Below are 27934 nucleotides of genomic sequence, written 5' to 3' on the forward strand. Positions count from 1 at the left end.
TATCATTCACCACACTGTTTTGACAGCCTGTCAACTGAAGCAAAGTTACAGGCTCCCCAATTTCAGGTAACTGTCCTGATACGTCTGTCCCTCTGCACAAATACATCTGAGCACATTCTTAACATTATGCCTCCAAAGACAGTAACCAAGTCTGTTAATGCATCACATACAATTTCAAACCCTGTAGTTCTATAAACTACACCTACCTAATCCCATTGGATAAATATAATACGGATGTAGTAGGGAATTCCCCTTCCCCCCCTCCAAAAAAAAAGTCAATAGGATCAAAAAGTTCTCTTTTCTATGATATCGCTTCAAAATCTTCTCCTGGTTTTTAGAAAAAAATTTCATTTTGTGGTGGAAGGGAGATGAGTAAGAACCATGATAATATAAAAAGGCCAAACCCTTCCAAAAGGCCACAGGAAACAGACTGTGTTATACTGAATGAACAGCTGAGTTCACTGATATTCTGATGGGACTGGCGAATCCTCCAGAGGAATAGCAGTGCATTCTCTTATATCAGTATCCCAGTTGCTGGGTGGGAGAGTGGTATCATTAGGCTCACATGGGCAGCAGCTGACTCCTCCTATCCGGCTGCTTGGTAGATACTGCAGGGAAGCACGGAAATCTAACGATAGCACTATTAGACGGTACAGTTGTAACATCACAACTAAGATATTCTTCGCTGTGAAAAACACCAGCATCTGATTGATTACTTTAAAATAGCTCATCAGTATCAAACGTAAAACAAGGAAAGGGCCATCTTGTATGAAAAGGCTGATTCCAATGTTCCACAGGTCTGCACTGTGTCTGCACAGCAGTAAAGTGAGGACTCTCGTAGATGACACAGATAGTTTACAACCAATATGTTGCACTGTAAATAAAAGACATTCTGTGTTAATGTAGCACTCTGAAACCTAAACATAAAAGTCTGAAAGGGCAGCTCTGAGGTGGAGAGTGGATTATTAGTGCATTAAACTATCAACACTGCAGGTCAAGGTTCAGAATTAAGTATGTCCAGTGCTTGATTCAGCAAAGCATGCACTTCACTCTTAAGAATGTGCTTACAGTTAAGTATATGCATATGTGTCTTGTTGAACAGGGCCTAAAAACAGTTTGGTCTCATTCTGTCCTTGCTGGGTATCACACACCCACCATAGAAATTTGGTATGACCAGTAGCCTCCTTTCAGTGATGGTACATGGCTTATACAGCAGGCCTTGCAGGTTAAGGTTGGGATATACTGGATGGGAGGCATGTACAATGCTTAGAAACAGTATGCATGACTCTAGTCATTGCTATCTATTTCCAGTTTTATGGATACTAAATCATGTGGAAATATAACTTGTATGCATGAGCCTCTCTTAACCGGATGAAAATGTCCCACTAGCTAACTTAAAATTCTTACAGTGATATTGCACCTGCAAGGTAATATCTAGGGTTCATTCATGATAAATATGGTTGTCTAACATAAAAAATTTACAACAGAAACGAGGTTACTTTTTAGATTTAATTGGTAAAAAGAAGATGTAGATACTTGGGTATAATCACAAGTTTTTTTTTATCATAAATCATGACACATTCAGTAGAAGAACTGTATTGTTTATCTCTTTGGATTTAAATAATTTGGTCAAGAATGGAAGGCAAATTTCTCAGAACAGTGGAGCATTTCAGTTGAATTCATTAGAGAAACAAAAGTTTCTGCATGCTGTTGCTGAATTTTCTATGCACTTGTGCATCATCTTGAAATATCCTGCCTTGATGCACCTGAATGTCATGTGAAGCACTGACATAGCCCTTTGTTACAAAGCACAGTGGTGCATCAGTAAAAGTAAAATTTTTGTGTCTCACACAAACAGCTGCACAGAGTTGTGATCGTTACAAATTTATCTTAAATAGAATTGTCACATGGTAAATACTTTAAAGATCATACATATACTCTTTCCTTTAATTTTCAAGTGTGAAAAGTAGGGGAAAAAAAACAGAATAGCAATGACAAGGAAAAACGTGGCATACACATTGCTTCATTTAAATTAATGCTATGATCCTTTAAGGGTATTTGAATGTTTTCTTGAACTAGAGTGGTATGTATTTTTGAAATAATACATTGTTAGCAGTCCATATATCTGTAGATCTTAATGTGACATCTTAGAAGCTCCTGCATCAATTTGTAGCAGTGAGCTGTTAAAATGAAACATTAAAACATGGAAATATTTCCTCAACTGTAATGTTTAAAAAAGCCTAATATCCTGTGTAAGAAAATGGTTCAAGAAAAAGTCCCAGAAGAAAAAACTGATTGAGCCATTTTATTAATTCTATATGAAAACTTGTTGAAAATAATTCTTGCTCGAGCTGATTATATACATGAGATGCAGCTGAATTGTACACTCCGAGAAAAGAGGGGTCAGAATAATAGATGGTGATATAGGGAGATGTTCATAATGCCTCCCTGTACCAGAAAAGCCCTCCTTGCAAAAGGATAAAATCACCCTGAGGTAGGACTCCTGATGTTTCTACTAGAATCATAGATTATTAGGGTTGGAAGGGACCTCAAGAGATCATCTAGTCTAACCCGCTGCTCAAAGCAGGACCAATCCCCAAATGGCCCCCTTAAGGATTGAACTCACAACCCTGGGTTTAGCAGGCCAATGCTCAAATCACTGAGCTATCTCTCCCCCCTACCTGTGTTCCTTGGGGTTCATGCCAAGGATGAACAGCTTAATACTTTTATCGTCTCCAGAGAAGCTCTATGGACCAGAGCTACTGAGTGGGGGAGCATCTGGCTACACCCTTTTCTCAGCCAGCCATATCCACTTTATGGGCTAGGCTGGCCTCATGTTAAGCAGAGACATCCCAACTCAGGGGCTCTTTGCCATCATCTACCCCAGTGGGAGCCAGCCTACTTCCAGGAGAGACTCTAGCCCCAGGGTTTATAGTTAAGGTTCTGTCAATTTTTCCATTATAATGACACAATCACAGCAGGTACTCCTATTTGACATGTCAGCAGTAATTCCAGTTTGCCTGGAAACAAATAGTGAATATTAAAGAGATCACAGTTCAGCTTGAAATAATTCTTCCTTCAAAAGAAAGTATGCTTATTTTTCTATGCTGATGCTGAGCTTCCTTTGAATAACGCATCATTGTCTCTGTGATGTGAATTGCTGTCCAAAAGCCCTCAGCATAGTCTTTGGCGGTGGTATTTTTTTTCATTCACATAGTGCTGTAAGTGTGCACAGCCCCTGAGACATGCTCATCTCTGAAAAACATGTTTTGCTGATACTAACCTGCAAGATCAAGTGGAAACTGCAACATACTCCAAGTCCATACACAAAGAATTGCATAAACAAGAGCATGGTTATGCCTAAAAACAAACAAAAAGTGAGTAACTAACGAAATGAACCCCAAACTATTTAGAACACTGTCACTTTTAAAAGGATGTGGAGCCCAACAGTACATCTAATGGGCTCATGTGTTATTCCAGCAGAATTCTGGAGAAATCTGGGGCAGCACCTGGTGGGAATCCCTACAGTTGGTCTGCATTTTCCACCTGCTTGAGCTGTGTGATTTAGACCAAACCTCAGAGTTAATACTCAAGAGTGATCAGAGTGTGAAAATAAATTCAGAGGTTCAACGAGGAGAAGATGCTCTACCCTACTCTGATTTCACACCTTTGTTGAGCGTGAACCATCTTTGTTATGTAGAGAGAGCCTTCCCTGCTGTTAAATAAGTTCTGTTATAGGTACAGCTTAGCTGAATAGTGAAAAAATAATAATGTATGGACATTTTCAGGGACAAAAGTGCCAAGTTCAGTTTCCCATTATTTGTGAGGTCACATTCTTTATGGCAATTGGATAACTGAGTATTTCTGAAGATGTTTCTAAATCATGCTAATGATTATTAATCTGAAAATTCACATTGGAAGCAGATTACTCTCTCCTTGTCACCCACTCAGGGAGCAGAAACCATATCAGGTAACTGAACATGCAGCTTGGATAATGAAAAGCCACAGTAAACTGTCTGCAAACAACACACAGTCTGAAAAGCATCTGAACTACAACACAATCAAGATTAGCTTGTGAACAAATCACTAACCAAGGAGAGGCTCGCTTTGTAATAAATAGTTGGAGTAGCTCTACTTGTCTATATTTTAAACACCGTGTGTTAGTTACTCCATTTTCCTGGTTCTTTGAGTCCTTTCCTTTTGATTGAATGTGACATGTTTCATTATGAATAACCTCCTATGAAGAGGATGGGGACTACTTGTGACCTCCATGGAAGCAAAGAAGAGGATAAAAAGTAGACAGTAGCCATCTCTTGATATCTCTGAATAATACAATTGCAGCAACCCCAAATTCACACAGATTACAAAACTTGGAATGGAACAAGAAAGTCTTCAGTATAACCTTGGATAAAAATGACATACTTCAGGAAATATTACTTACCTTACATTTTCTACTTCCAAGGTCTCGCTAGTGAATTCAAGTATGTCTGCTGCAGTTCCCACAAACATTAGTAGCAGCTGAGACAACTGATCACGGGTGATTTCACCACCAATGGGAAGAAGCCATCTCCCTATTATTAGTAGCAGCAGAAAAGTCTGGTGGAGTCCTAGCGTCCATACAGTCTCGCACACTGTGGAGAGCTGGGAGACAAAAACTCTAGCCTATTGCAAAGACCAAAACAACAAGAAAAATACTGTAACTATAGGAAAATGAGATGGTCTAGCTATAAAAACTTATCTCCACTGAATGCACCTTCAATTCAACTGATCATGCTAGTTCTTTCTTCAAGCAGAATTAAAGCAAACCATTTCATGCTGCTGGTGTGACTCACTAAATGGACTGCCAGACCAAGTTGATTTATCTCTTGATTTATCTCTTTTTCTCCCCTTCTCTCATTGTTCACTTACTGTTACACTTTGCTCCACTGTAATTCCAAAATTGTTGAACTGCATTTTGTCATTCTTGGGGGAGGAAAGAAGTCCCTTCAGACTCAGACCAATCCTAGAAACAACATTTAGAGCACAAGCACCATCTACACCAATGGCTTTTTATAAATGATGATTTCCATCACACCGATTTGCAAAACTGTCCTGTGCAAGGGAGGTTCACCACATAGACCCAAATAGTGATGTCTTATCTCTGTGCCCCTATTTATAATAAGGTCTATGCACTGAGTAGAGAAAGGTATCCCACCGACTCAATTATGTGATGATCTGCTCCCTCATTTTTGGGAGTACTCTCTTTTAATTGATTGAAGTCTTCTCTCTTGCTGATATTCTCCCATGTTTGTTTAGTTTCATTACTGCAAAACTACAATAAAAAAAACATCATACACTCAGAAAACATCATGGAGCTGGAGAAGAATTCTTGAATTTTCACCCAACTACTTCATCCTAGACAGACATCTCCTCCCTTCCCTTCCAACATTTAATCCCCCAATTTCCCATTCCCGTTGCCTTAGCCGTACTTGCATTATGCTCTAAAAGCAAACTGCAATATGCCACTTGCTCACCCCCTTTGTAGAACTTGAGCCTCATCTGTATGTTGATCCCGGTCTCAACAAGCCCACAATGGATGTCACTCCTGAAGCCCAACCTCCTGTGATGGTGTACTGTGAATTCCAAGCCAACTAGCTCTGAGAGAGCCTGTGGTTCTACCTATTCATTTATTAAAATACCATGTAATGCCAACATTGTACTGTACTTAGTTTTACTTCTGAAGTTTGACTCTGACTTGCTGGATTAGTAAATGCAGTATGAGTGTAGGACCCAGACACTGCAGCAGAGTTCTAGTTGTATGGTAAACATTTTTCGTTCAGAATCTATTCAACTGCCTTTTTATTGACATATTTTAATAAGCACATATTAGAAATAAGAGAAAAATGACAGGTAACCATTTACCGCCACAAGCACTGATAGCTTCCCCCCACCCCTTGCCTGACCATTTTCTCTTTCCGCATCAGAAAACTCCAACGCAATATCATTTAGAAAGGGAAGAGGTTTCAGTACAACTATCATTTTCCCTTTAGGGCTATCAGTTCTGTGGCTTTCTCTGTGATTATCAATAGTGACACCCTATTAGTTCATTTATTTCATAATTCACATAAGTTTGTAGGGACCAGTTAGGGAGCCCCTAAATTACTACCCAGTTTTGTAAAACAGAATATTGTAGATTTTCTATATTGTGTGTGTTGTTGAATTTTCTAGTAACTGCCAGTATATTTTAGCAAAATCAAATATGTCTGATATAGGATTTGTATTATCTTAGTGGGTTTGTGTGCTTAAGGTTATTGGTCCAGTTCTGCTCATTTGCACCACTTTACATCTGTAGTAATGTACTTGATGTCAGTGGTGTTACTCCAGATTTACATCAGTGTAAACAGAATTTGGCGCCATTCTCCATAGTTTCATTACGCAGGAGAGCATTCAAATAATGCAAAAATGACACCTTACAACCTAGTTCGATACAACATATGGCAACCTTCCATGCATGGGTGCAAAACCCAGCATTATCTTAGAGGGATAGATGATTTTTGGTGTCTGCAGTGGGTAGAAAAAAGACTTTTTACTGAATTAGGAATTTTTTTATTTACCCTAAAATCATTGGGTATGTAGAAAAATATCTGTTCACTAATGGTGAAATTCTCCCATTGTTCAGGGGGCTAACGCAGCATTCTACATTTTGAAGACTTAAGTGGTGCATGGATGTAGTGCTGGGGAGAATTTCACTCTGGAACTGGAGTCAACACCAATGGCTGATATGGTAGGGAAACTTTTGTAGTGTTTTGATTTCACTTCATAAATGCAATATGCTGCAGCTCTCTCTAATATGCCACCAATAGTTCCAAAAATATCCCATCAGGCTCCCTTTGATTAAAAGGTAAATCAAGGTAAAGGCTGACAGCTGCATTCTAATCTGAAGACAGGTGTGACCTATGCTTTTTAGGTGGGAGGGGACTATTTTCAAGGCAACTTTCTCTTATCCAGAGGACCTGTCTGTAATTATTCTGGTTGTTTCATTTCTCCTTCCATTAGATCTCTCAGAGGAAGAAAAGATAGACAATTTTTTCTGGCAAGAGGCTATTTATTTCTATCTTTCAAGGAAACTCCTGGTGTGATTGCTGAAATGTCAGGACTAATTAAGAAAGAAAGGCATATGCTGCTGAGTATCCCCTTAGAGCAAGAAAGCACCTATTTGCACTTTTTGAGTACATACAGTTCTGAGAGAACGTAATGAAGACAAAAAACCATGAAATTGCTGAACTTCAGTAAACAAATCCTCATTGCATGGAGCTGCGGTGACTAAAGAAACTACTATGGTGCAGGGAACAGATATTCAGTGACTCTTGCAGATTGGATATGATTTTAAAAATCTGTCTTCCAAACAATCCCTAAGCATCTCATTTCATTCTACTCAAGAACAAAGCTAATTAGAAAATCAAACTCCTCAGTTATTGAAGACTTTCATCCCATCCTATTTCTGCCAGACAGGCCTGGATGATTGTTTTCTAGCATGCTCATCGCATCAGTGTAGGAGTTAAGAGTGAGATTCACAAAGGTATGAACAGTAGGCACCTAACTCCAACTGATTTTAATGGAAGTTAGGTGCCTAAGTAAGAATCCCATCCTAACTTTTTCTGCAGCAAACAGACTGGTTTCCAAGGAGTGCTAGGGAGCTATATGCTAGTAGAAAGGCAACATCTTCCAACAAATACCTGTATTTGAGATTCTACTTTTCCCCTTTACTTAGAATGGAGCATAAGTGAAGCACCTCAGGTACCACTGTGCAGTAATTGTGGACAAATGCTGTAAACAGAGCCCCTTCCCCAATAACCTGGAAATTTAGAAAAAAGCTCTTAGGTTAGCTGTTTGGGTTATTTGTGTGTGGGTTGGGGTGGGGGAGGTTTTTTTCACAGGGAGAGATGGAAAAGGACTATGGAGGTTTTGTATCTTATGAGAAGGAAGGTAGACAGAGGTATTACTGTGGACATGAAAACAATGAGACATGAGGTTAAATGAGGAGACTGCAATTTTATTTAAAGCTATTGTCTAATTGGGTTAATGACCCCAAATTACCCGGGGGGGGGGTGTTTCAGTACACATCTCAAGAGGCACCCCTGGCCTGGGTGGGACTATAAACCTGAGGAGGAGTGTGAAGGCTATGCCCTCTCTACACCGTCAAGCTTACCAAGGAACACTGCCTAGAAACCAGAGTCACAACACACTTCCTTCCTGCCACTCGGGGTAGGAGCCATAAACTATGCAAGAGATAGAGGCAAACACCACTATGCATGACTGTGCTCAGGGCCAATGCCCTGGCAACCCACTGGGTGACAGGGAGCTCGAATTAGACTATTTTTAATTCATCTATGGCACTGAAACTGAGAAAGTTGCACCAAGTGTAATGTAAACCCCCAGCCTAGGCCTCTTGGATGCCAGGTGGAGGGTGAAAAACCCACCCAGCACTTTGCCAATTTTGCCATGTGGGAAAAATCCTTGCCAGACTCCAAAACTGATAATCATCCCCCAGCATCACCAGAGATCCAGCACGTAGAATGGGAGCCAATCACAGAGCCATAGCACCACCCTGAATTGTAGTGGAATACTGAACTATAGTACACTGTTCAGCCGCTAGGTGACACAGTGTGTAACATATCTTCTTTAAGCTAACCTCAGCCATACCTGGCAGAACATTAAAGGACTTTATTCATAGACTCATAGATTCTAGGACTGGAAGGGACCTCGAGAGGTCATCGAGTCCAGTCCCCTGCCCTCATGGCAGGACCAAATACTGTCTAGACCATCCCTGATAGACATTTATCTAACCTACTCTTAAATATCTCCAGAAATGGAGATTCCACAACCTCCCTAGGCAATTTATTCCAGTGTTTAACCACCTTGACAATTAGGAACTTTTTCCTAATGTCCAACCTAAACCTCCCTTGCTGCAGTTTAAGCCCATTGCTGCTGCTTCTATCCTTACAGGCTATGGTGAACAAGATTTCTCCCTCCTCCTGATGACACCCTTTTACATACCTGAAAACTGCTATCATGTCCCCTCTCAGTCTTCTCTTTTCCAAACTACACAAACCCAATTCTTTCAGCCTTCCTTCATAGGTCATGTTCTCAAGACCTTTAATCATTCTTGTTGCTCTTCTCTGGACCCTCTCCAATTTCTCCACATCTTTCTTGAAGTGCGGTGCCCACAACTGGACACAATACTCCAGCTGAGGCCTAACCAGCGCAGAGTAGAGCGGAAGAATGACTTCTCGTGTCTTCCTCTCAACACACCTGTTAATGCATCCCAGAATCACATTTGCTTTTTCTGCAACAGCATCACACTGTTGACTCATATTTAGCTTGTGGTTCACTATAACCCCTAGATCCCTTTCTGCTGTACTCCTTCCTAGATAGTCTCTTCCCATTCTGTATGTGTGAAACTGATTTTTCCTTCCTAAGTGGAGCACTTTGCATTTGTCTTTGTTAAACTTCATACTGTTTAACCTCAGACCATTTCTCCAATTTGTCCAGATCATTTTGAATTATGATCCTGTCCTCCAAAGCAGTTGCAATCCCTCCCAGTTTGGTATCATCTGCAAACTTAATAAGTGTACTTTCTATGCAAATATCTAAGTTGTTGATGAAGATATTGAACAGAGCCGGTCCCAAAACAGACCCCTGAAGAAACCCATTTGTTATACCTGTCCAGCAGGATTGGGAACCATTAATAACTATTCTCTGAGTACGGTCATCCAGCCAGTTATTCACCTTATACCATATATATACCTTACTATACTACCTTATAGTAGCCCCATCTAAATTGTATTTGCCTAGTTTATCGATAAGAATATCATGTGAGACCGTATCAAATGCCTTACTAAAGTCTAGGTATACCACATCCACTGCTTCTCCCTTATCCACAAGACTCATCCTATCAAAGAAAGCTATCAGATTGGTTTGACACGATTTGTTCTTTACAAATCCATGCTGGCTATTCCCTATCACCTTACCACCTTCCAAGTGTTTGCAGATGATTTCCTTAATTACTTGCTCCATTATCTTCCCTGGCACAGAAGTTAAACTAACTGGTATGTAGTTTCCTGGGTTGTTTTTATTTCCCTTTTTGTAGATGGGCACTATATTTGCCCATTTCCAGTCTTCTGGAATTTCTCCTGTCTCCCATGATTTTCCAAAGATAATAGCTAGAGGCTCATATACCTCCTCTATTAGCTCCTTGAGTATTCTAGGATGCATTTCATCAGGCCCTGGTGACTTGCAGGCATCTAACTTTTCTAAGTGATTTTTAACTTGTTCTTTTTTTATTTTCTCTTCTAAACCTACCCCCTTCCCATTAGCATTCACTATGTTAGGCATTCCTTCAGACTTCTCAGTGAAGACCGAAGCAAAGTCATTAAGCATCTCTGCCATTTCCAAGTTTCCTGTTACAGTTTCTCCGTCCTCACTGAGCAGTGGGCCTACCCTGTCTTTGGTCTTCCTCTTGCTTCTAATGTATTGATAAAGAGTCTTCTTGTTTCTCTTTATTCCCGTAGCTAGTTTGAGCTCATTTTGTGCCTTTGCCTTTCTAATCTTGCCCCTGCATTCCTGTGTTGTTTTTCTATATTCATCCTTTGTAATCTGACCTAGTTTCCATTTTTTATATGACTCCTTTTTATTTTTTAGATCATGCAAGATCTCATGGTTTAGCCAAGCTGGTCTTTTGCCACATTTTCTATCTTTCCTACCCAGCAGAATAGCTTGCTTTTATACTGAACGCGTCTGGTGTGTAGCTCTGAGAAGGAAGCTCAGTCCATATCTGGTACAGGAGCCTGGCTGTGCTATGTACATGACACACAGTACAGTAGGTGGGACAGACCCAGAATCCAGGCTCAGACGCAGGAGTAAGGAAGTGACAGGAGGATAAGAAGCAGCAGCAGCCCCAACACAGTGAAGGAAAGTGGGTAGGAAAAGGAGAGGGAACATGTGGAACACAGCCTCAGCTGTTCCCACTTGAGAGAGCTCCTCCCCCCTCCCCCCACCCGAGAAAGTATCTCAACTGCTCCTAGCACCATCAAAGCTGCAGCCTGGTGAGCAAGGTGAGGACTGTCATATTGGGGAAGGGGTGAGGAAACAGAGAACATACATACAAAAGCAACTTACTCTGTCAGTATCTGTCTGAGTTCCTCTTTCTGTTTCTAAAGCTATTTGTGTTTTAATGTGAGCTTTTCTTCCTCAGTGCTAGGCTGCTCCTTCTGAAGAATTCTGCCCTGACTTGTGCTCCTTAGGGTGGTGACTATATCTTATTCTGGACTAGATGTGAGCAAACAGTGGACAACTATATTTGTTGACGTGTTCATTTAGTCTGAGTCCTGATTTGATCCAACTACATTCATGTCTTGTTCTGGTTCAGTTCTCTGTGAATACTTATGAAACTGGTGTTTGTTCACATGGAAGTTTGGGGAAGAGCTGTTCATTTTACAAAGTACCTACGAGCGGAAATGGGAGCATTGGCGCCAGAGCTATTCGCCCAGCCTGTCTATCCACTATATACATGCAGTTATTTAGTGGGAATATGACAAGAGAAAATTGAATGTAAAGCCTGGCAGGCAGTGAATAAATCTAGCTTACATCTTTCTTTCTGTGTCAGGAAGGAACTCAATTATTTTTAAATATTGGGTCTATATATGTAGCTACATGTAATTCTCTTTATTGTGCAAAAAAAGATAGGAAGACATTTTAAAAATCCTCAAACTTCCTGGGCAACCTTATTTCCTACTTTTTTTTCCCCTAAAATGAGAATCAACATCCCTATGATTTCTTCACATGTTGTTCCTACAGTCGAACCTCAGAGTTACGAACACCTCGGGAAAAGAGGTTGTTCGTAACTCTGAACAAAACATTATGGTAGTTCTTTCAAAAGTTTACAAGTGAACATTGAATTAATACAGCTTTGAAACTTTACTATGCAGAAGAAAAATGCTGCTTTCTCTTTATTATTTTAGTAGTTTACATTTAACACAGTAGTGTACTATATTTGCTGCTGCTTCTTTTTTTGGTCTCTGCTGCTGCCCGATTGTGTACTTCCACTTCCAAATGAGGTCTGTGGTTAACTGGTCAGTTCATAACTCTAGTGTTCGTAACTCTGAGGTTCTACTGTATTTATAAACATTAAGTGATCCAATCAAGGAACAGAAACCATATCATGATCAGTTACAGGCCAAATTTGATACTGCAAAGAGCAATTGCTACAGCTTGTGAAAACCCTATAGACTAATTCAAAAAATTCCATTTGGGATTGCGAACAGTTTGTAAATGGAATTTAAAGACCAATTAATAAACTTTTCACAAAGAGTGACCAACTCTATTCTGGACCCACTGCTACAGGGGGCAAAGCACCCTCAATTGCCATTGACTTCTGTGGGAGTTGAGAGTTTTGAAAACTCCATGGGAGTGCTCAGTACCTCACAGTATTGTGCCCTCTGAAGCAACGGACGCACCTAGGGTGCTGTACTGCAAAGAATGATGTTGATCCTGGAGACCTTCATAGTCTGCTGCTATGGAAATGCATGTTATGCTGCCAGTTCTGCACTATGACTTTCCTGCAGGATTAAATGTGAAGAGAAGCTGACCCATGACTAGGGCCCTACCAAATTCATGGTACATTTTGGTCAATTTCATGGTCATAGGATTTTGAAAATCATAAATTTCATGATTTCAGATATTTAAATCTGAAATTTCACGATGTTGTAACTGTAGTGATTCTGACCCAAAAGAGGGTTGTGGTGGTGGTGGGGGGTCACAGTGTTATTGTGTGTGTGTTGAGGGGGTGTCGTGATATTGCCACCATTACTTCTGTGCTGCCTTCAGAGCTGGGTGCCTGGCCAGCAGCCGCCACTCTCCAGCTGCCCAGCGGTGAAGGCAGTGCGCTAGTAAGGATGGCAATACCATGACCGCCCTACAATAATCATGCAACTCCCCCTCTCCTCCCGCCCTGCAGACCCTTTTGGGTCAGGACCTCAATTTGAGAAATGCTGGTCTCCCCTGCCCCTGTGAAATCGTATAGTACAGAGTAAAAGTACACAAAAGACCAGATTTCATGGTCCATGATGCATTTTTCATGGCCGTAAATTTGATAGGGCCCTACCCATGACATAAGGAGAGGACACCTGTTTAAATATAGTCTTTTGTCTCTAGCAAAAAAGTCAGGGCAAGTGACGAAAAACAAACATTAATTTATTAGTAGGATGATATATTAAGTTGGCTCTAGCATGAAAATCGTACTTAAAACGGACAGAGCAAAGCTAAGCAAACAATGGTTTTCTTAGTTTGGTGGCCAAACTGAAAAATCCAAAATAAAAAATTCATTTCAGGTTAACTCAAAATGGAACTTTTCATTTTTTTTTCTTGCCAAAAACCCTGAATTACTTTTTTCTTTTGTTTAGATTTTGGATGTTTTTTCCCCTTCTTAAAGATAAATCTAGCTAAACTTCTACTGAAATATCACTTCAAAATGAAAAGTGAAAATGTTTCATATCAAACAGGCTAAAACAAAATGTTTTGACACTGTCTTCATTTTTTTCAGCTGAAACTATTTTCCATATTCTACCCAAATTTGCAAATAGTTTGTCAACCCAAAGCAGTGTTTTGCAATAAACAAACTATTCATCCACAAAACTTTGCCAGATGTAGTACAAAGCACCAGTTCTGTCTGTGGGATAGATTTTGGTTTCTTCTTAAACTGTTTAGGGTTGTTTAAAATAAATATTTGGTTGGCACAACCTGTGATTTCTTTTGTACTGAATGGAAATTTATCTTTAACTGGGCTGTTGCTCGAGTACATGTGAGCTCTCTGTGAGCCTGATTCAAAGCATTTAAGCATGCGCATAAAGTTAAGCATATACTTAAGTCATTCTCTATTCAGCACCACATTTACACACATTCTAATGTGACTTGCTCAATTGGGTCCTTAAGCTTTAGAAAGAAAACAGGAATGTCTCAAATCTGTGTTTTTACAGATTATAATATTTGTCATTTTTCTACCTTGCTATTTAATTCACTGATTTTACTGACAGTAATTTTTTTTACTCAACACAGTTCAATCTGACTTTATACCATAACCCTCTGTTAAAAAAGTGCATCCCAACTGTGGTCCGAGAGCTCCATTCAGGTGGTCCGCGGGTAGTTCCCTCTAAGGTGTGCGCCTGGGCAGCTGCACACAAGAGAATGAAGGGCCACCCACCTAATTAGTGGAGTCGCAGGTGTGGCTCCACTAATTAGATGCTGGACCTTGGGGAAGACGCACATGTGCGGTGAGGTGGTGGCCTTGGGAGGACTAGAGGGTAGGTGGGAGGGGGTAGTGGGGTGAGAAGAGGGGAATTTGAGATGTTCAGGGCTGCGGTGGCCAGAGAAAGAGTAAACTTTCCCCAGCTCCAGGGCTGTGGTTGCTGGTGACAGACTCCTCCTCCTTCCCAGCCCCAGCTCTGTGGCTGCCACAGTGGGGGAGAGAGGGCACATCCATCACATTAGAAAGGTAGGACTACTGATATTAAAAATATGAGTTGTGGGCTTTTCTTTATAGAACAAAAAAAGTTAATTATTATTAAGGGTTTTTTTATCTAGCACTTTTATCCAAAGCGCTTTACAATAGTTAGCTAACAGTACATATAACATTTGGAAAGATCATTAAGTGGTCTTCCAAGATCATCAGCAATTTTCAAGTGGTCTGTGAAAAAATATGTTTGAGAATCACTGCTTTAAATAATACAAGGCACTCCCTATATATCAGAAGTGAAATATTGACAATGCCTTGTATTTTATTGTATGTGTGTGTGTATGTTATTACTTGTGCCTATTCCTGTGATATTTATGGAAGCAAAACTTGCATGCTCTTCAGTGGTAGGGGAGTACATATTAAATTATGACCTAAATAATTACTATGTGGGGGGAGGGCTAATGTTTACTTTTAGGGATTCAATCTGAGAGTAAAATCTTTAATAGTATTTATTGCCTCAGTTACCACAAAATCTTTTTATTGTGTTTTCAATAAATGTTCTGCAGTTGTTGCACAATTGCCTGGTCTTGATCCTGTTATTTAGAAAAGGCACAAGATATTTTATTATAAAGAGTAGCACTTGTGACTGGGTGCTACATTTCGGCCTAATTATTAACAGGACTGATGGCCTTCCCTGAGGCCTTGGTTCGAATCTATTAGGTTATATGTACTTTCAGAATCCTCTATCCCTCTCCAGGAATAAGCTAAACTATCTACTTGATATAGTACCACTTTAATTCAGAGGAGCAGTATATCAATAAAATACAAAGTATGCCATGTTGTAACATCATTCTGGGAAATAATCTACTGCCTTTGACTATAAAATTAGCCTGTTTCTTAGCCCAGAGTTAATCATTACAAATGTTCTCAATATCCACTTTACCTGTTCACAAATGTTTAGGAAGATGTGCCAAACATGAAGACTCCTGTGTTTAGAAAGAGCCTCAGGCAATCTCAGTGCAAATGCAATTTTGAATATTTGATAACGCTTCTCTGTGATCTAACAATGTTTCAAAGAAGAAAATGAGGCTCTGTGTTTGATTAATCAAACTTATGCATTTTCTTTCTATTGCTTTCTGTTAATGATCCTCTCAGGCTCTTCTGAGGAAGTTCTAATGCAACTCTTGGGGCTAAATCCTGATCCATGCTAAACATCTTTGTGCCACTCTGGCAGTGCTAAGGGGATTTAAAGATGTCCTAATTGGGGAGATGACAATCATCCAGCACTGAGGAATCATTAGCTGATTAAGAGCTAGCATATTTAGCCCTGTTCTATGCTCTATTGGTCCCCCACCACCCGGCATATGGGGTGCATTAAGGATAGGAAGGAACCTTAATGCTTCTCTGAACTATATGGACTAGGGCTGGAACTGGCACAGAATTAGCTTAGTGATTGGAAAGCTGCAGCTGACTCATTTGCAGCTTCCCATACCCACTCATAAATACTCCAAGCTTTTCCTTGGTGCAGCTGAGGATTCCACTCTTGAAATGTAAAGTTGTCATAATCCTCAAGAGGATTTAGGTTTAACAGAACACCTTTAATCCAGGGATTTCAAAATGTTTCCCAAAAAGGAGTAAGTATAAGTATACTTTTTTAAAAAAGAGAAAATAAGGCATAGATAAAAGTGGCTTTCCAAAAGTCACAGAGGGAATCAGCAGCAGAGCTAGGACTAGAATCCAGCTTTCCTGCAGGCAGGCCCTGTCCCTGTCTGCTTCATCACACGTGTAGTAGCTCTGGAGACTGGCTCTATTATTTAATAAGAGAGCATAGAAGTCAGTTGATCTCTGGTCAGAGGGCCAGCAGGAGGCCTGTGCATCACTTAACTCTACTTAAACCCTCAAAATAGGGATAAAGTGGGACAGGGGGTGAATTTCATCCATCAGGAGTACAGGGTTGGCAGTGACTGTGTCTGTGTCATCTTCCTAACAATAGTGGGCAAATATGCCTCGACCTTGACCATGGTACCTGTCTGCTGAGAACTGGCCTGGAACCAGTATTGTATTTTACCTAAGCCACTAAGCAGCTATCTGATGGTAATGCCATTGCCAGCCTAAGTTGGGTTCAGACCAGTAACCTAGAAGTGCAAGGCTGTATATCATTTATCTTAAGACTTCCAGTTCCGCCCATATCAGCAGAATACCAAAGAGTTTGGTCTCAAATTTAATGAAGTGCTGCCAATCCAACATTATCAAAAGATGTTACTATTGGAGCTGTAGTGGTAGTGTCATCAGGGCTGGCTCCAGCTTTTTTGCCGCCCCAAGCAGTGAAGCAGAAAAAAAAAAAAGATAAAGCCGATCGGCGGCACTTCGGTGGCAGCTCAGTCGTGCCGCTTCATTCTTTGGTGGCTATTCGATGGCGGGTCCTCCGCTCCCTCTCCTCCTCTTTGGTGGCACTTCGGTGGCAGCTCAAAGAGAAAGAGAGGGACTGAGGGACCCGCCACTGAACTGCTGCCGAAGAGCTGGATGTGCCACCCCTTTCCATTGGTTGCCCCAAGCACCTGCTTCCTTTGCTGCTGCCTGGGGCCCTGAGTGTCACCAGAGAATGGAATGAAGAATAAAAATAAGACCTGACAGACTATGAATAATGGAATCAGTTTCCATATATTTCATTCAAATACCATAAGAAATACCTGAGTTTCACGATGAGTTTCTAGTAGCCATAATGATGGTACTGTGCTAATCAGATATATAAATATTGCTGGAGAAAACCTGTGAAGAAAAAGAAACAATGGCTTAGTTTACAACACTGTATGAGCACCACATATATCCTACCATTTTCTGAGTGGAATATTCAGAATGTTACTTTTCAGTGTGAACTGTATTTAATAAGTGTTTTGTGAGTTCTGCCATATGGAATATAAGGCAGAGGGGTAACTGCAACTAACACTTTAACAGCTGCCATTCTCACTGAATTCCTAATACAATCAATACATGTATGTCTTAACACGAGTTTACTAGTCAGCTTCTCAAAGATTAGGTTTGTTTAAAAACCTTTTTCAAAAACAAAATGAAGGTTTTTCTTTGAATTCATGTATTCTGCTCACTCAATTCTGTGTGGAAGTGGGTATATAAAAATCTCTTGCTGAAGGCTCTCTTTCTGATCTCACATTGGTGTAAATCAGGAGTCACTCCACTGAGTTACACAGGTGTAAAAGGAGTTTGAGATCAGAGTCCATGTGTAAGTACAAGGGTAGAAATATCCTGAACCAAAACAAATGTTTCCTCCCCAAAGAATCCTTCAACATGGACTAAAACTAGATACTGGCCAGATATGCATGTCGCTTACACTGGAAATTCTGTAACCTTGTTTGTTGTGGATCTCTCTGCTTTCCCTTTCACTTTGTATCACCTTTGCTTGCTTTGATGATTTTCATAGTGTCACTTTCTGACACCTGTGGCATTCACCTTCTTGAGCTGGCCATGTTTTCCAAGAACGCTGAGGAATTTTATCATACCGTCTATGCACATTTCCCCCTTTTTTGGTTCTTGTGTTTGTTGCTCAGGTTTCCCAATAAAATACAAGTCAACACTTTCTTCATCTTCATTTTTTGGACCAGGAGTTAGGTCCAATGTTGTTAGTATTCCATCTAATGTCTTGTTTTGAATGAGCCTGATCCAGAGCCTCTTGAAGTGATGGGAGTCTTTTCACTGACTTCAGTGGGCATTGATTCAAACCCTAAGAATCTAATCCTACTCCCATTAAAATCAATGACAAAACTCCCCTTGACTTCACAGGTGCAGGAGCAAGCCTGAGGAAACTTATTTGGTTGTCATTACTCCTGATCACTAAATCCTGAAATCACATGAAACTGCTTGAAACAGCCTTAACTAACTTTTCACCGTGATGGTGTGACAGCAAAATTAAAGATGTTCACAGGTATAATAGGAAATATTAGCCCCTCTACTATACTTTTGTTGTTAAGTTATTTCCCTAGAGCAGCCTTTTTTCACTCAAATTGATCTTGTGGTGACAGCCTCTGACCTTCTGTTGCTCTGCAATTTAGGTGGTCTTGTTGCAGCTGCTCAGTTTTTGGCTTGCAGTCAGTTCAGCTGCTCCACCCACAGTCTGAGCTCTACCCTCTTGTGACCCTCATCTCAAAATGAGATTATGCAGATCTTCATAATATGACCAATTCCATTTTTTCTTTGCTGCTTTGGGCAGCAGTGAAATAGTTAACAACATTCACACTTAAATTATCATTGTTAGATTTCATAGTTAACACTGACTGAGGTGAGCAGAGCTATTGTTTCAGGATTTCTGCAGACATCACTAATTTACATTTTATTCACATTTTGAAGGTTAGAAGGGTTATTTTTGCAGCTATAAAGGCTAAAGATTTTGGAGCAGGTGCTAAACTAAAGCTTATTTTCTGGAGCAAGAGATGATTGCTACCGGAGAAAAGTACCAGTTTGCTGAACTGCCATAAAATGGCTCTGTCAAACTCCTGATGCTACTGCCCTCAAAACTACCCAGTTACTCCTTGGTTTTTTAAATTTATTTAATTTTTTACTTCATTTCAATGTCATTCAGGGTGGATAAAAATCAATGATTTAAAAAAAAATTAAAAAATCAGATTTTTTTTATTTAAATCGGTATTTTTTGATAAGCTTTTTGAGGGAAAAACCTATCTAAAGATTGTTTTAATTAAGATAAATTACAGCTCGAAGATATCTCATCATGCAATAGGGATTATAAATTCTGATTCTATAGTATGAGACAATATAGTCATGTAATGTTTAAGAAAAGTTTTGTAAATGAGTTCCAATAGTTCATGGATTAGGGACCCAATCTTATGGGGTTCCAAGGGCTTCTGTATAGGTTATTTAGGTTAATCTTTCTATTTACCCAATGGGACTCAGTGCTCAGTCTAGAAGATACCATCAGAGATGCTTAGTTTAGCGGTTCTCAAACTGTGGACTTGTGTAAGATAACATGCTTGTTAACAGCAAGAACGGTTTTAAATAAATAAATAAATATGAGAGAGGTGAGAAATAACCATCCTTGACCCTACTGTCCCTCTGCAAATTTGTGCAGTGGTAGAGGGTAGAGGGATAGCTCAGTGGTTTGTGCATTGGCCTCCTAAACCCAGGATTGTGAGTTCAATCCTTGAGGGGGCCACTTAGGGGATCTGGGGCAAAAATCAGTACTTGGTTCTGCTACTGAAGGCAGAGGGCTGGACTCAATTACCTTTCAAGGTCCTTTCCTGTTCTAGGAGATTGGTATATCTCCTATTATTATTTTTGTGTACATAGAGTCAATCTCTTACCTCTCTCTAAAAGTGCAAAAGTGAAAAGTTTCAAAAAGTTCAGTGAATAGAAGATTGTTCTGAGTGGAATAGATCTGGACAAGAAGTCTGGAGATAAATGTGAGAAGGGAGGGACAGGCAGTAGAAAGAAAAGTAAAACTGTTTGAGCAGTATATTCCAGAAGTCTTGAGGGCTTTCTGAGTGTAGCCTTCATTTATTTGAGATCTACCATACCATTCTCTCACTAGAAGGGAAAACTATCACTTTTAACAGCAGTAGCTTCTTCTGCCAGTGTAGAAAGAATATTTTCTTCCTTTGGACTAATTCATTCCAAATTGAGAAATCGTTTGGGACTTGAAAAAACAGGAAAGCTTATTTTTCTTTTCCAGATTATGTACAAACAGGAAAATGAAGGTGAAAATGACTGAGTAAGCTGCAGAAGCCAATATTTTAAGTTTCTCATGTTGACCCGGCTGACGTAGTCGATTTAATTTTTGGTTTAAAAAAAAATTCATTTAACTATTTTAGTTAAAAATAATTTTAACAAAAACAAACCTGATTTTAAAAAACTTGAAAGCTTAACTAAATTAAAACATTCATATGCATGTTTTGTTTAAATATTATATGTTTGCTGTTGAAGAAAAAAATCCAGAATACATAATGTTGTTGTTTTAGTTAAATAAAACCCTTTAAATGTCTGTCTGGTGATGTTTTCCTCCTAATACAGCCTGCCAAGAAAATCCTTCAAATATTAATGATTAACCTGTTGAATTGGAGATAGTTCACCTCCCAATAACTTCATAAATATCTGCCTCAGTTACCTTTGGTAAATAAAATAACCAATCATTCATTTTCTGATATAGCTGTAAAACTAATCTGAAAAGTTTTCAAAATAAATCACTTAAAAATGTAGTGTGTACCTTCTAAAAATGAAATCTACATCTATCTCTGAGTTGTGAAGAATATGTATTAAGGTTATAACAACCAACAAGAAAGCACTTTTATGTAGGAATCCATGATTAAATGGAGTCTTCCCGACTAGTGATTTAAATCATCATTTAAATCAAATCCACTCTGATGTCATTGATTCCATTTTTTGTTTTAATGTTAGATCAATTCAGAAAAGAACAAAATAAGGCCTGGTCTACAATTAAAAATTAGATAAACATAGCTACGTCCCTCAGGGCTGTGAAAAATTTTGTGCCCCAAGCACTGTTATTAGGTCGACCTAATCCCTGGTATAGATGCAGCTAAAAGACTGATGGAAGTATAGTCATATTCTGAGTGTGAAGTAATTCTAATTTTCACCGTAGAAACATGAAGCAGGTGTAAAATAGAAAACAACTAGTATGTTTGACAATCTTAGCTAAACACATGATGGCTACCTATCTTTCCTGTAAGACAAGGTGGGTGAGGTGATATCTTTTATTGGAGAAACAAGCTTTCACGCCACATAGAGCTCTTCTTCAGATCTGGGAAAGGTGCTCCCTGTGACACAGGTGGAGCAGAGTGTTTAGCATAGGCAGTTAGCAGATATTCTAAGGGGCCATTCAAGGTAGAGTGGTCCATTAACACCTGTGCAGTCATAGGACAAAAAGAGAGTGATTGTGGCATAGGCACCCACTCCATGGGTGCTCCAGCCCTGGAGCACCCATGGAAAAAAATTAGTGGGTGCTTAGCACCTATCAGCAGCCAAGCATCCCCTCTCCTGCAGTGCCTGCTGGTGGCCCCGCTGACCAACTCTACCCCATCCCTCTCAGCGCCTCCTGCCTACCACAATCAGTTGTTTTGCAGTGTGCAGAAGACACTGGGAGGGGGTGGAGAAAGGGCGTGCTCATGGGAGGGGGTTAGAAGAGGCATGGTGGGAGTGGGAAGGGACAGGGGTGGGGCCTTGAGGGAAGGGGTGGAATGGGGACAGGGACAGGGTAGGAAGAGGTGAGGTGGTGGTGGTAGGGGCTTGGAGGAAGGGGTGGAGTGGGGCAGGCCTGGGGTGGAGGATGGGGGGAGTCGAGCACCTCCCTGGTAGAAAGGAAGTTGGTGTCTATGGTTAGTGGGTTATAGATTGTTGTAATAATCCATAAATCCAGTGTCTTTGTTTAGTCCATGATTTTTAGTGTTGAGCAGATTCATAATTTTAAGCTCCCAGGCTCATCTTTTGAAGCTGTTGTGCGGGTTTCCTTTGAGGATGAGTATTGATAGGTCAGACGTAAAGTGATTGCTTTGTGCTAATGATTTATGCTAAACAATCTGCTCCACCTTGCATTTAGCTGTGACTCTCAGAGCACCTTTCCCAGACCTGAAGAAGAGCTCTATGTGGCTCGAAAGCTTGTCTTTCTCATCAACAGAAGTTGGTTCAATAAAAGATGTTACCTCACCCACCTCATCTCTCTACTATCCTCGGACCAGCATGGCTATTGCTACACTGCATATCTTTCCTGTAGGATTTTAGCACAGGAAATTTTCCTCTAGTTGGCAGGTTAATGCTGCTGATCTAATGAGGCTGTCTCTAGCCAGCTGAGCTCATTTTAACCTTGCCTTTCTTTTTAGAAGGAGCAACCTAGAGGAAATGTTCCTTGGCCAGCTCCTTCATATTATTTAATCTCCATGTGTGCTGTTAAAATTGCCTGTGCTAATGCAACAAGCAACTATGTTTAACCATAATTTGTGGACAAAATTTGATGGCTGTTCTGTAGAGACAGTCTCAGATATGATGCAAACCAGTGCTTAATTTGTGCCAGGGCTTGCCAGGCATGTTAGGCTTGGCCGTTCATAGCCCCAGCACCTCTGGGCTTGCTGTGTCAGTTATGAAAGTAAAAAAAAAATTGCTTGAGCCCTGGCACCTCTTTCATTACAAATTAAACACTGATGCAAACTGTTCAGTCACACAAACCTCTGCTCAAATGTGCAGTGATCATATATGTATATACATAAATTTAAATCCTGATATCTAGATCTTATTTGTTTACTTTTGACTACAGGTAAACCCAGTTATCTAAACTGATTGATCTGAAATTCATTTCTATCCCTCAAATCCAAATATAATTTATCTAAAACTCTTAAGTATCCAAAGAGGCTCTGGATGTCCCCTGACTTACTTGAATAACTGGAGTTTACCTATATATGAACAGTCAGCCTTGAACTCCTCCTAAACAATGATTAAGAATTGTATCATACCTCTTACATTTTCCCCAGATTTACAGGAAGATCACTAATCTAGCCCATTGCCAGAAGGTCACAAGGTATTCACGATCTCCTTACACAGAATAATCAGTGAGCATCAGTAAGAATGGAGTGTTTACCAACTGCTAAATCATGGTGATATATGAACATGTTGGGTATTTTCCTTACCTTATAGGAAATAACTATAGGATAATGGGTGGCAAACGTTGGTTTTTCTAGACTATTTTTGTAGGTTTGATTGAGTTGTATAATCTAGAAGGATAAAGTCATGTAGCAGGACTCTCATTTTTGGGATGGAATATCCAGTCCAAGAGCAGACAATGTTGTGACATTTATGTAGCTGCTCAGCACAGTACAACTAGGGCTCTGTGCAGGCATAGGGGTTATCCTGTGTGCAGTGTATTGCAGAGTTGGGCCCCAATTCATCAAATTTTCCCTTTTCCCATTTGCAAAATGTTCTTGATAGCAAAATTCTTGAATGTATTTATTGTTTAAACTAACTCAAAATTCTTTGTATCCGGTTTCCACCTCAGGAGCAGTTTGTGGTGATTTTACATACCCAAGCTTTGCAATTTGTACTGATTTCAGTGGGGCTCTCCGTGGGCCCAGAGTTCTTTCCATGTGCAATACATTGTAGGATCAGCACCTAAACTTGGGCATGAACTGTTTGCTCAGCTCCATTATTCAATTGGGATTAGCAGCTGCCTGCTGGCTGACATGGAAATATCTATAAAGAATATGAATAGAGAGGCATCAGTAGGGTTTTTCTTATACCATTTTCAGAATAAAGCTAATTCCATGAATTCCAGTTAGGAAATGATCCTACAATGTCCAGGGGTTTGACTATATTAGCTGGTTATTGCTAGTTTATGGTACAGATAGCACCAGCTGTTTTTTATTTTGATTTTTAAAGAAATGTTGGGGGTATCTAGAGGCTGGGATAGATCCTTCTTTACGTTCTTAAAAATCCAAATAAATAAGCAAATATTCTTTTCCTCATCTAAGTTTTATGCTTGTGTGAAATACTATGAAGGAAAATATCTAATGTAGTGGAACTTATTTACTTAGGTAGTATTAATGCCTCCTTTTCAAAACAATCATTACGACTCTGAGCTTTTGTTTAAAGAGACATTATAGAGGAATATAGCCACTAGATCTCTCTATTTAAGAGTTACAGTATTACACAGTGATCATTAATACCCATGGCATGTCATTTCTAATGCTTATATTAAATTGACTGAAATCTCTGACTACACATATTTAACAGACATGGCATGTCTATCAAATGTTATTGGACAGGAATGCTAGGTTTTTTTGGAAATGAATGTACTTTGTCTGACTATTGAATAAAAGGTAGCCAAATATCTGTTTGTCCTCTGTCTATTTTGCTGGGTATATAATTGGTGTGTTAATTTTTTCAATAACAATCACCTCCCATATTTTTTTTTGAACCATCCCTCTGTGATTGGACTATATTTATTTATTTTTTCCAGTGAGACACTATCAATAGGTGAGCAACTACTAGCAGATGAGAGAGATTAATTGTTCATCTCCTTTTGTGTGACCATTTCTGCTAGTATCTTAAAGACTAAAGCTACTGGTCCTCTTTTTCATATCAAACTGCATTTCTCTGGGGTCATTCGTCTATCCAGGTGCTTTTCACAGCGTGCCTTATATGAACCAGCTTTTTGTTAGGAAAGATGTCTGCAAAAATTGATATAAATGTTATACATAGTTTCCTAATTGACCACCATCACTTCTATTAGTGGAGCATTCTGAGGGAACTGGGGTTATTTAATCTCCAGAAGAGAAGAGTGAGGGGGGATTTGATAGCAGCCTACAACTACCTGAAGGGGGGTTCCATAGAAGATGGAGCTCGGCTGTTCTCACTGGTGGCAGACGACAGAACAAGAAGCAATTGTCTCAAGTTGCAGTCGGGGAGGTCTAGGTTGGATATTAGGAAACACTATTTCAATAGGAGGGTAGTGAAGCACAGGAACGGGTTACTTAGGGAGGTGGTGGAATCTCCATCCTTAGTGGTTTTTAAGGTCCAGCTTGACAAAGCCTTGGCTGGGATGATTTAGTTGGCGTTGGTCCCGCTTTGAGCAGGGGTTGGACTAGATGACCTCCTGAGGTCTCTTCCAACCCTAATATTCTACGATTCTATATTAAACAGCTTTTCTAGAAAGTTGAGAAAAATGCTTGCTTTAAATTTGCAGACTGAAAAGTCATGCGTCCAGAAAACATTTGGGTACAAACGGGCAACATTTTATAAGATACCTGGGAATTCAAATTTCAAGAGAGATCTTGAAGATCTCTTTTTGTTTGAGCAAATGAAGAGGTCTGGAGTGTGGGGGGAAGTATACAATTTTTTTGTTGGGAAAAAGAGCCACAGTCAAAATGAACATTTTGCCAAGGGTATCTTTCTTGGAAAAGACTTCCTGTGAGGATCCCAGAGGAAACCCCACCAAGAAGACAGAGGAGATTAGAATTTATATGGAATTAAAAAAAGACTGAGCAGATACTTTGAAAATACCCATTAAACATGGTGGGCTAGTTGTTCCCAATATTCTATGGTAGTTGATTTAAAAAAAAAAAGTATGCTGAATTGAGTGCCTTGTGGAAAGGTCTAAAAGCTTGACAGCACTGGAGGCAAACGCCCCTTTTTTATTCGCTGACCAGGCAGGGCATGACTAGTGGCAGTGGCAGTGCAAGCTTCCTCCAGGATACTCTCTATTATTCCTTGACTTTCATCTGGAAGGATGCCTTCTAGTGGTGAGAGTAGTTCAGTCTCTGGGTCTATTCCATCCCTTCTCTGTTGAAAATGCCAGTGAAGGTATCAGTTTGTGTCATGTATGATTTTAACAATAGCAAACTTGTAACTTTTAAAAAAACCTTCTCCTTAAACTTCTTGCAGAATCATTAATCTATTTTAGGTAGCAGTTCAACTCCCTGTAAATAGGCTTCAGACTAAGATGTTGGGTAAAAAATTCAAAAGTGCCTTAGTGATATAGGAGTTTAGCCCATTTGCAAGTCACAAGGGAACTGAACTTACAGGGAAAAACATCAGTGGGGCTTAGGCCTTGAGTTCACTTAGGTGCTCATACAAATTTTACCCATTATCCGCAAATGTCTAGACACCTTCTTGTTATCAGGCCTGATCTTACTCCCAGTGAAGTCACAGAGTGCAGGATTGAGTCCAATTTTTTTAAAAACATTTCTGCATGATTGCTCTAGCTCCTGAGTCAATTTGTTTGCCCCAAGACTTTTCACTGATTTCTGTTGAATGCAAACTTATTTGCACAGCTAATACTATTCTTTGAATTTTCTGAAAACAGGTCTGTGAAATATTCCTTTGCATAACTGCTGATGTTGACAAAAATGGGATGTTCCTACACTGCTTCTATATAATAAACATGTATTTTGATCCCTATAATCACTAAACAGTTACTGCATTATTTAAAAAGTACAGCCCTGGTATGGATTCAGGTAGAAGACTGATGGAAGTGCTATGAGGGTATTTGAGTTTAGACTGTGACAAGTGTGTGACTTGCTTCACAATAATACTTTGGACTTTTATAACGTATTTCATTCACACAACGGTGTCAGCATTTATTATCATAAAACTATCTTTCTTTTTTTATCTGTTTATTTACTTTCAGGGACATGTGGCTTGAGTTTCTACAAATGGAAGATCCATAATAATACTGGCAGATGCAAACATTTACCTCTGCTTACACAGAGCTGTTGATTTGGCTCACTCTTAGAGTAATGAATCACATGGGATGTGGACAGAAGCAAAGTCATCTGTTTGTATGAACACTTTCTAGACATGTAAAACTCTTGTGCTAGGGAAAACTGTGGTATGTTTTTAAGGAATCTTTGTCTCTCACCCACATTCATTTATATTGAAGCATTTTCAATTTAGTAGCTCCCATATTTAACTTCAGGCCGATTAGAAACTGAAATACCGAGCAGAATCTACATCATACCATGCCAATGGCTTTTAGACATCTTTATTTGTTGATTGTCAGTTCAGGGTAATCATTGTTGCAGCCAGCACTGATGAGGAATAATATTCCAGGAAAACTGTGGATATCATGGCATGGAGCAACCTGCTTTCTCTAGGATTTTTGCCCTTGCACAGTTGCTACCTGACAAGCTGTTGCTCAAAAAGAGCCCAGATTTTCTGTCTGTGCAGATTGTAGCAAAGGCAAAAAGGAGTTATGTAGTTTTTCTTCCTAGCTATTTCAGCACTCTAGATCAGCAGCACTAGAACAAAAATGCCTTGCATGAAACTCTCACAGTTTCCAATGCTTTCTCTGACAAAAGTTTGATTTCCAAAAAGCCTGATGCAAAACTACCCTTTTAAAAAGTTCTTTTGGATTTTGCAGTGGCTTGTCCAGAACTCTACTGCCCCCCAAATTCCTATCTGCAAACCTATTGTAGCAGTGGATGCAAAAATTCCTGAAATCTCGACAAAGACAAAGCAAGAGCAGCTTGTGTAGCAGAGCTAAAGTGAGTCTCAGCTCTGAAATAAAATAGCAATCCAGCTAGTGTGAGCCTCAGATCTGCAATAAGTGTACATGCAAATAGCCAAAAGACACCCTGAAGGAGTCAAGGGGATATGCTCACCATTTGTAGCCTTTGCCTTGCTTAAACTTGAGGGTGAGCCCAGTTTCCAGGCACAGGAGGAGGTTGAGCAATGCCAGCAGCCAGTACTTGGGTTCCTTCTTCACTTCAGTCACTCGCCAAACCCCGATCAGAGAGTGTAGAACAAAGAGCAGCCGTGTAACCAGGGCATTGAGCAGCACTAGCAGCTCCATTCTCAGCTGGCCCCCCACCTCCTCTCCCAGTACTGCGGTGGCCCAGTGCCTTTTATAGGCGATGGGAAGTTTCCCTAGGAATAACTGATGTGTGTATGCACCACAAGCAGATAGACCTTTCCTCTTGTTCCATC

General features: G+C 39.9%; 1 protein-coding gene across 1 annotated transcript; it reads right to left on the bottom strand.

Annotated features, from left to right (window-relative positions):
- Nucleotides 1-458: 458 nt before the first annotated feature.
- Nucleotides 459-27800, bottom strand: TMEM26 (transmembrane protein 26). The gene is made up of 6 exons (XM_050958335.1): nucleotides 27610-27800; nucleotides 17179-17257; nucleotides 5195-5311; nucleotides 4442-4662; nucleotides 3284-3360; nucleotides 459-874 (listed from the first exon to the last, which is right to left on the bottom strand). Exons 1-6 carry the CDS (start codon nucleotides 27798-27800, stop codon nucleotides 459-461), a joined length of 1101 nt encoding a protein of 366 aa, XP_050814292.1.
- Nucleotides 27801-27934: the final 134 nt, after the last annotated feature.

The sequence above is a fragment of the Gopherus flavomarginatus genome, chromosome 6 (genome assembly GCF_025201925.1).
Source record: "Gopherus flavomarginatus isolate rGopFla2 chromosome 6, rGopFla2.mat.asm, whole genome shotgun sequence".
NCBI lineage: Eukaryota > Metazoa > Chordata > Testudines > Testudinidae > Gopherus > Gopherus flavomarginatus.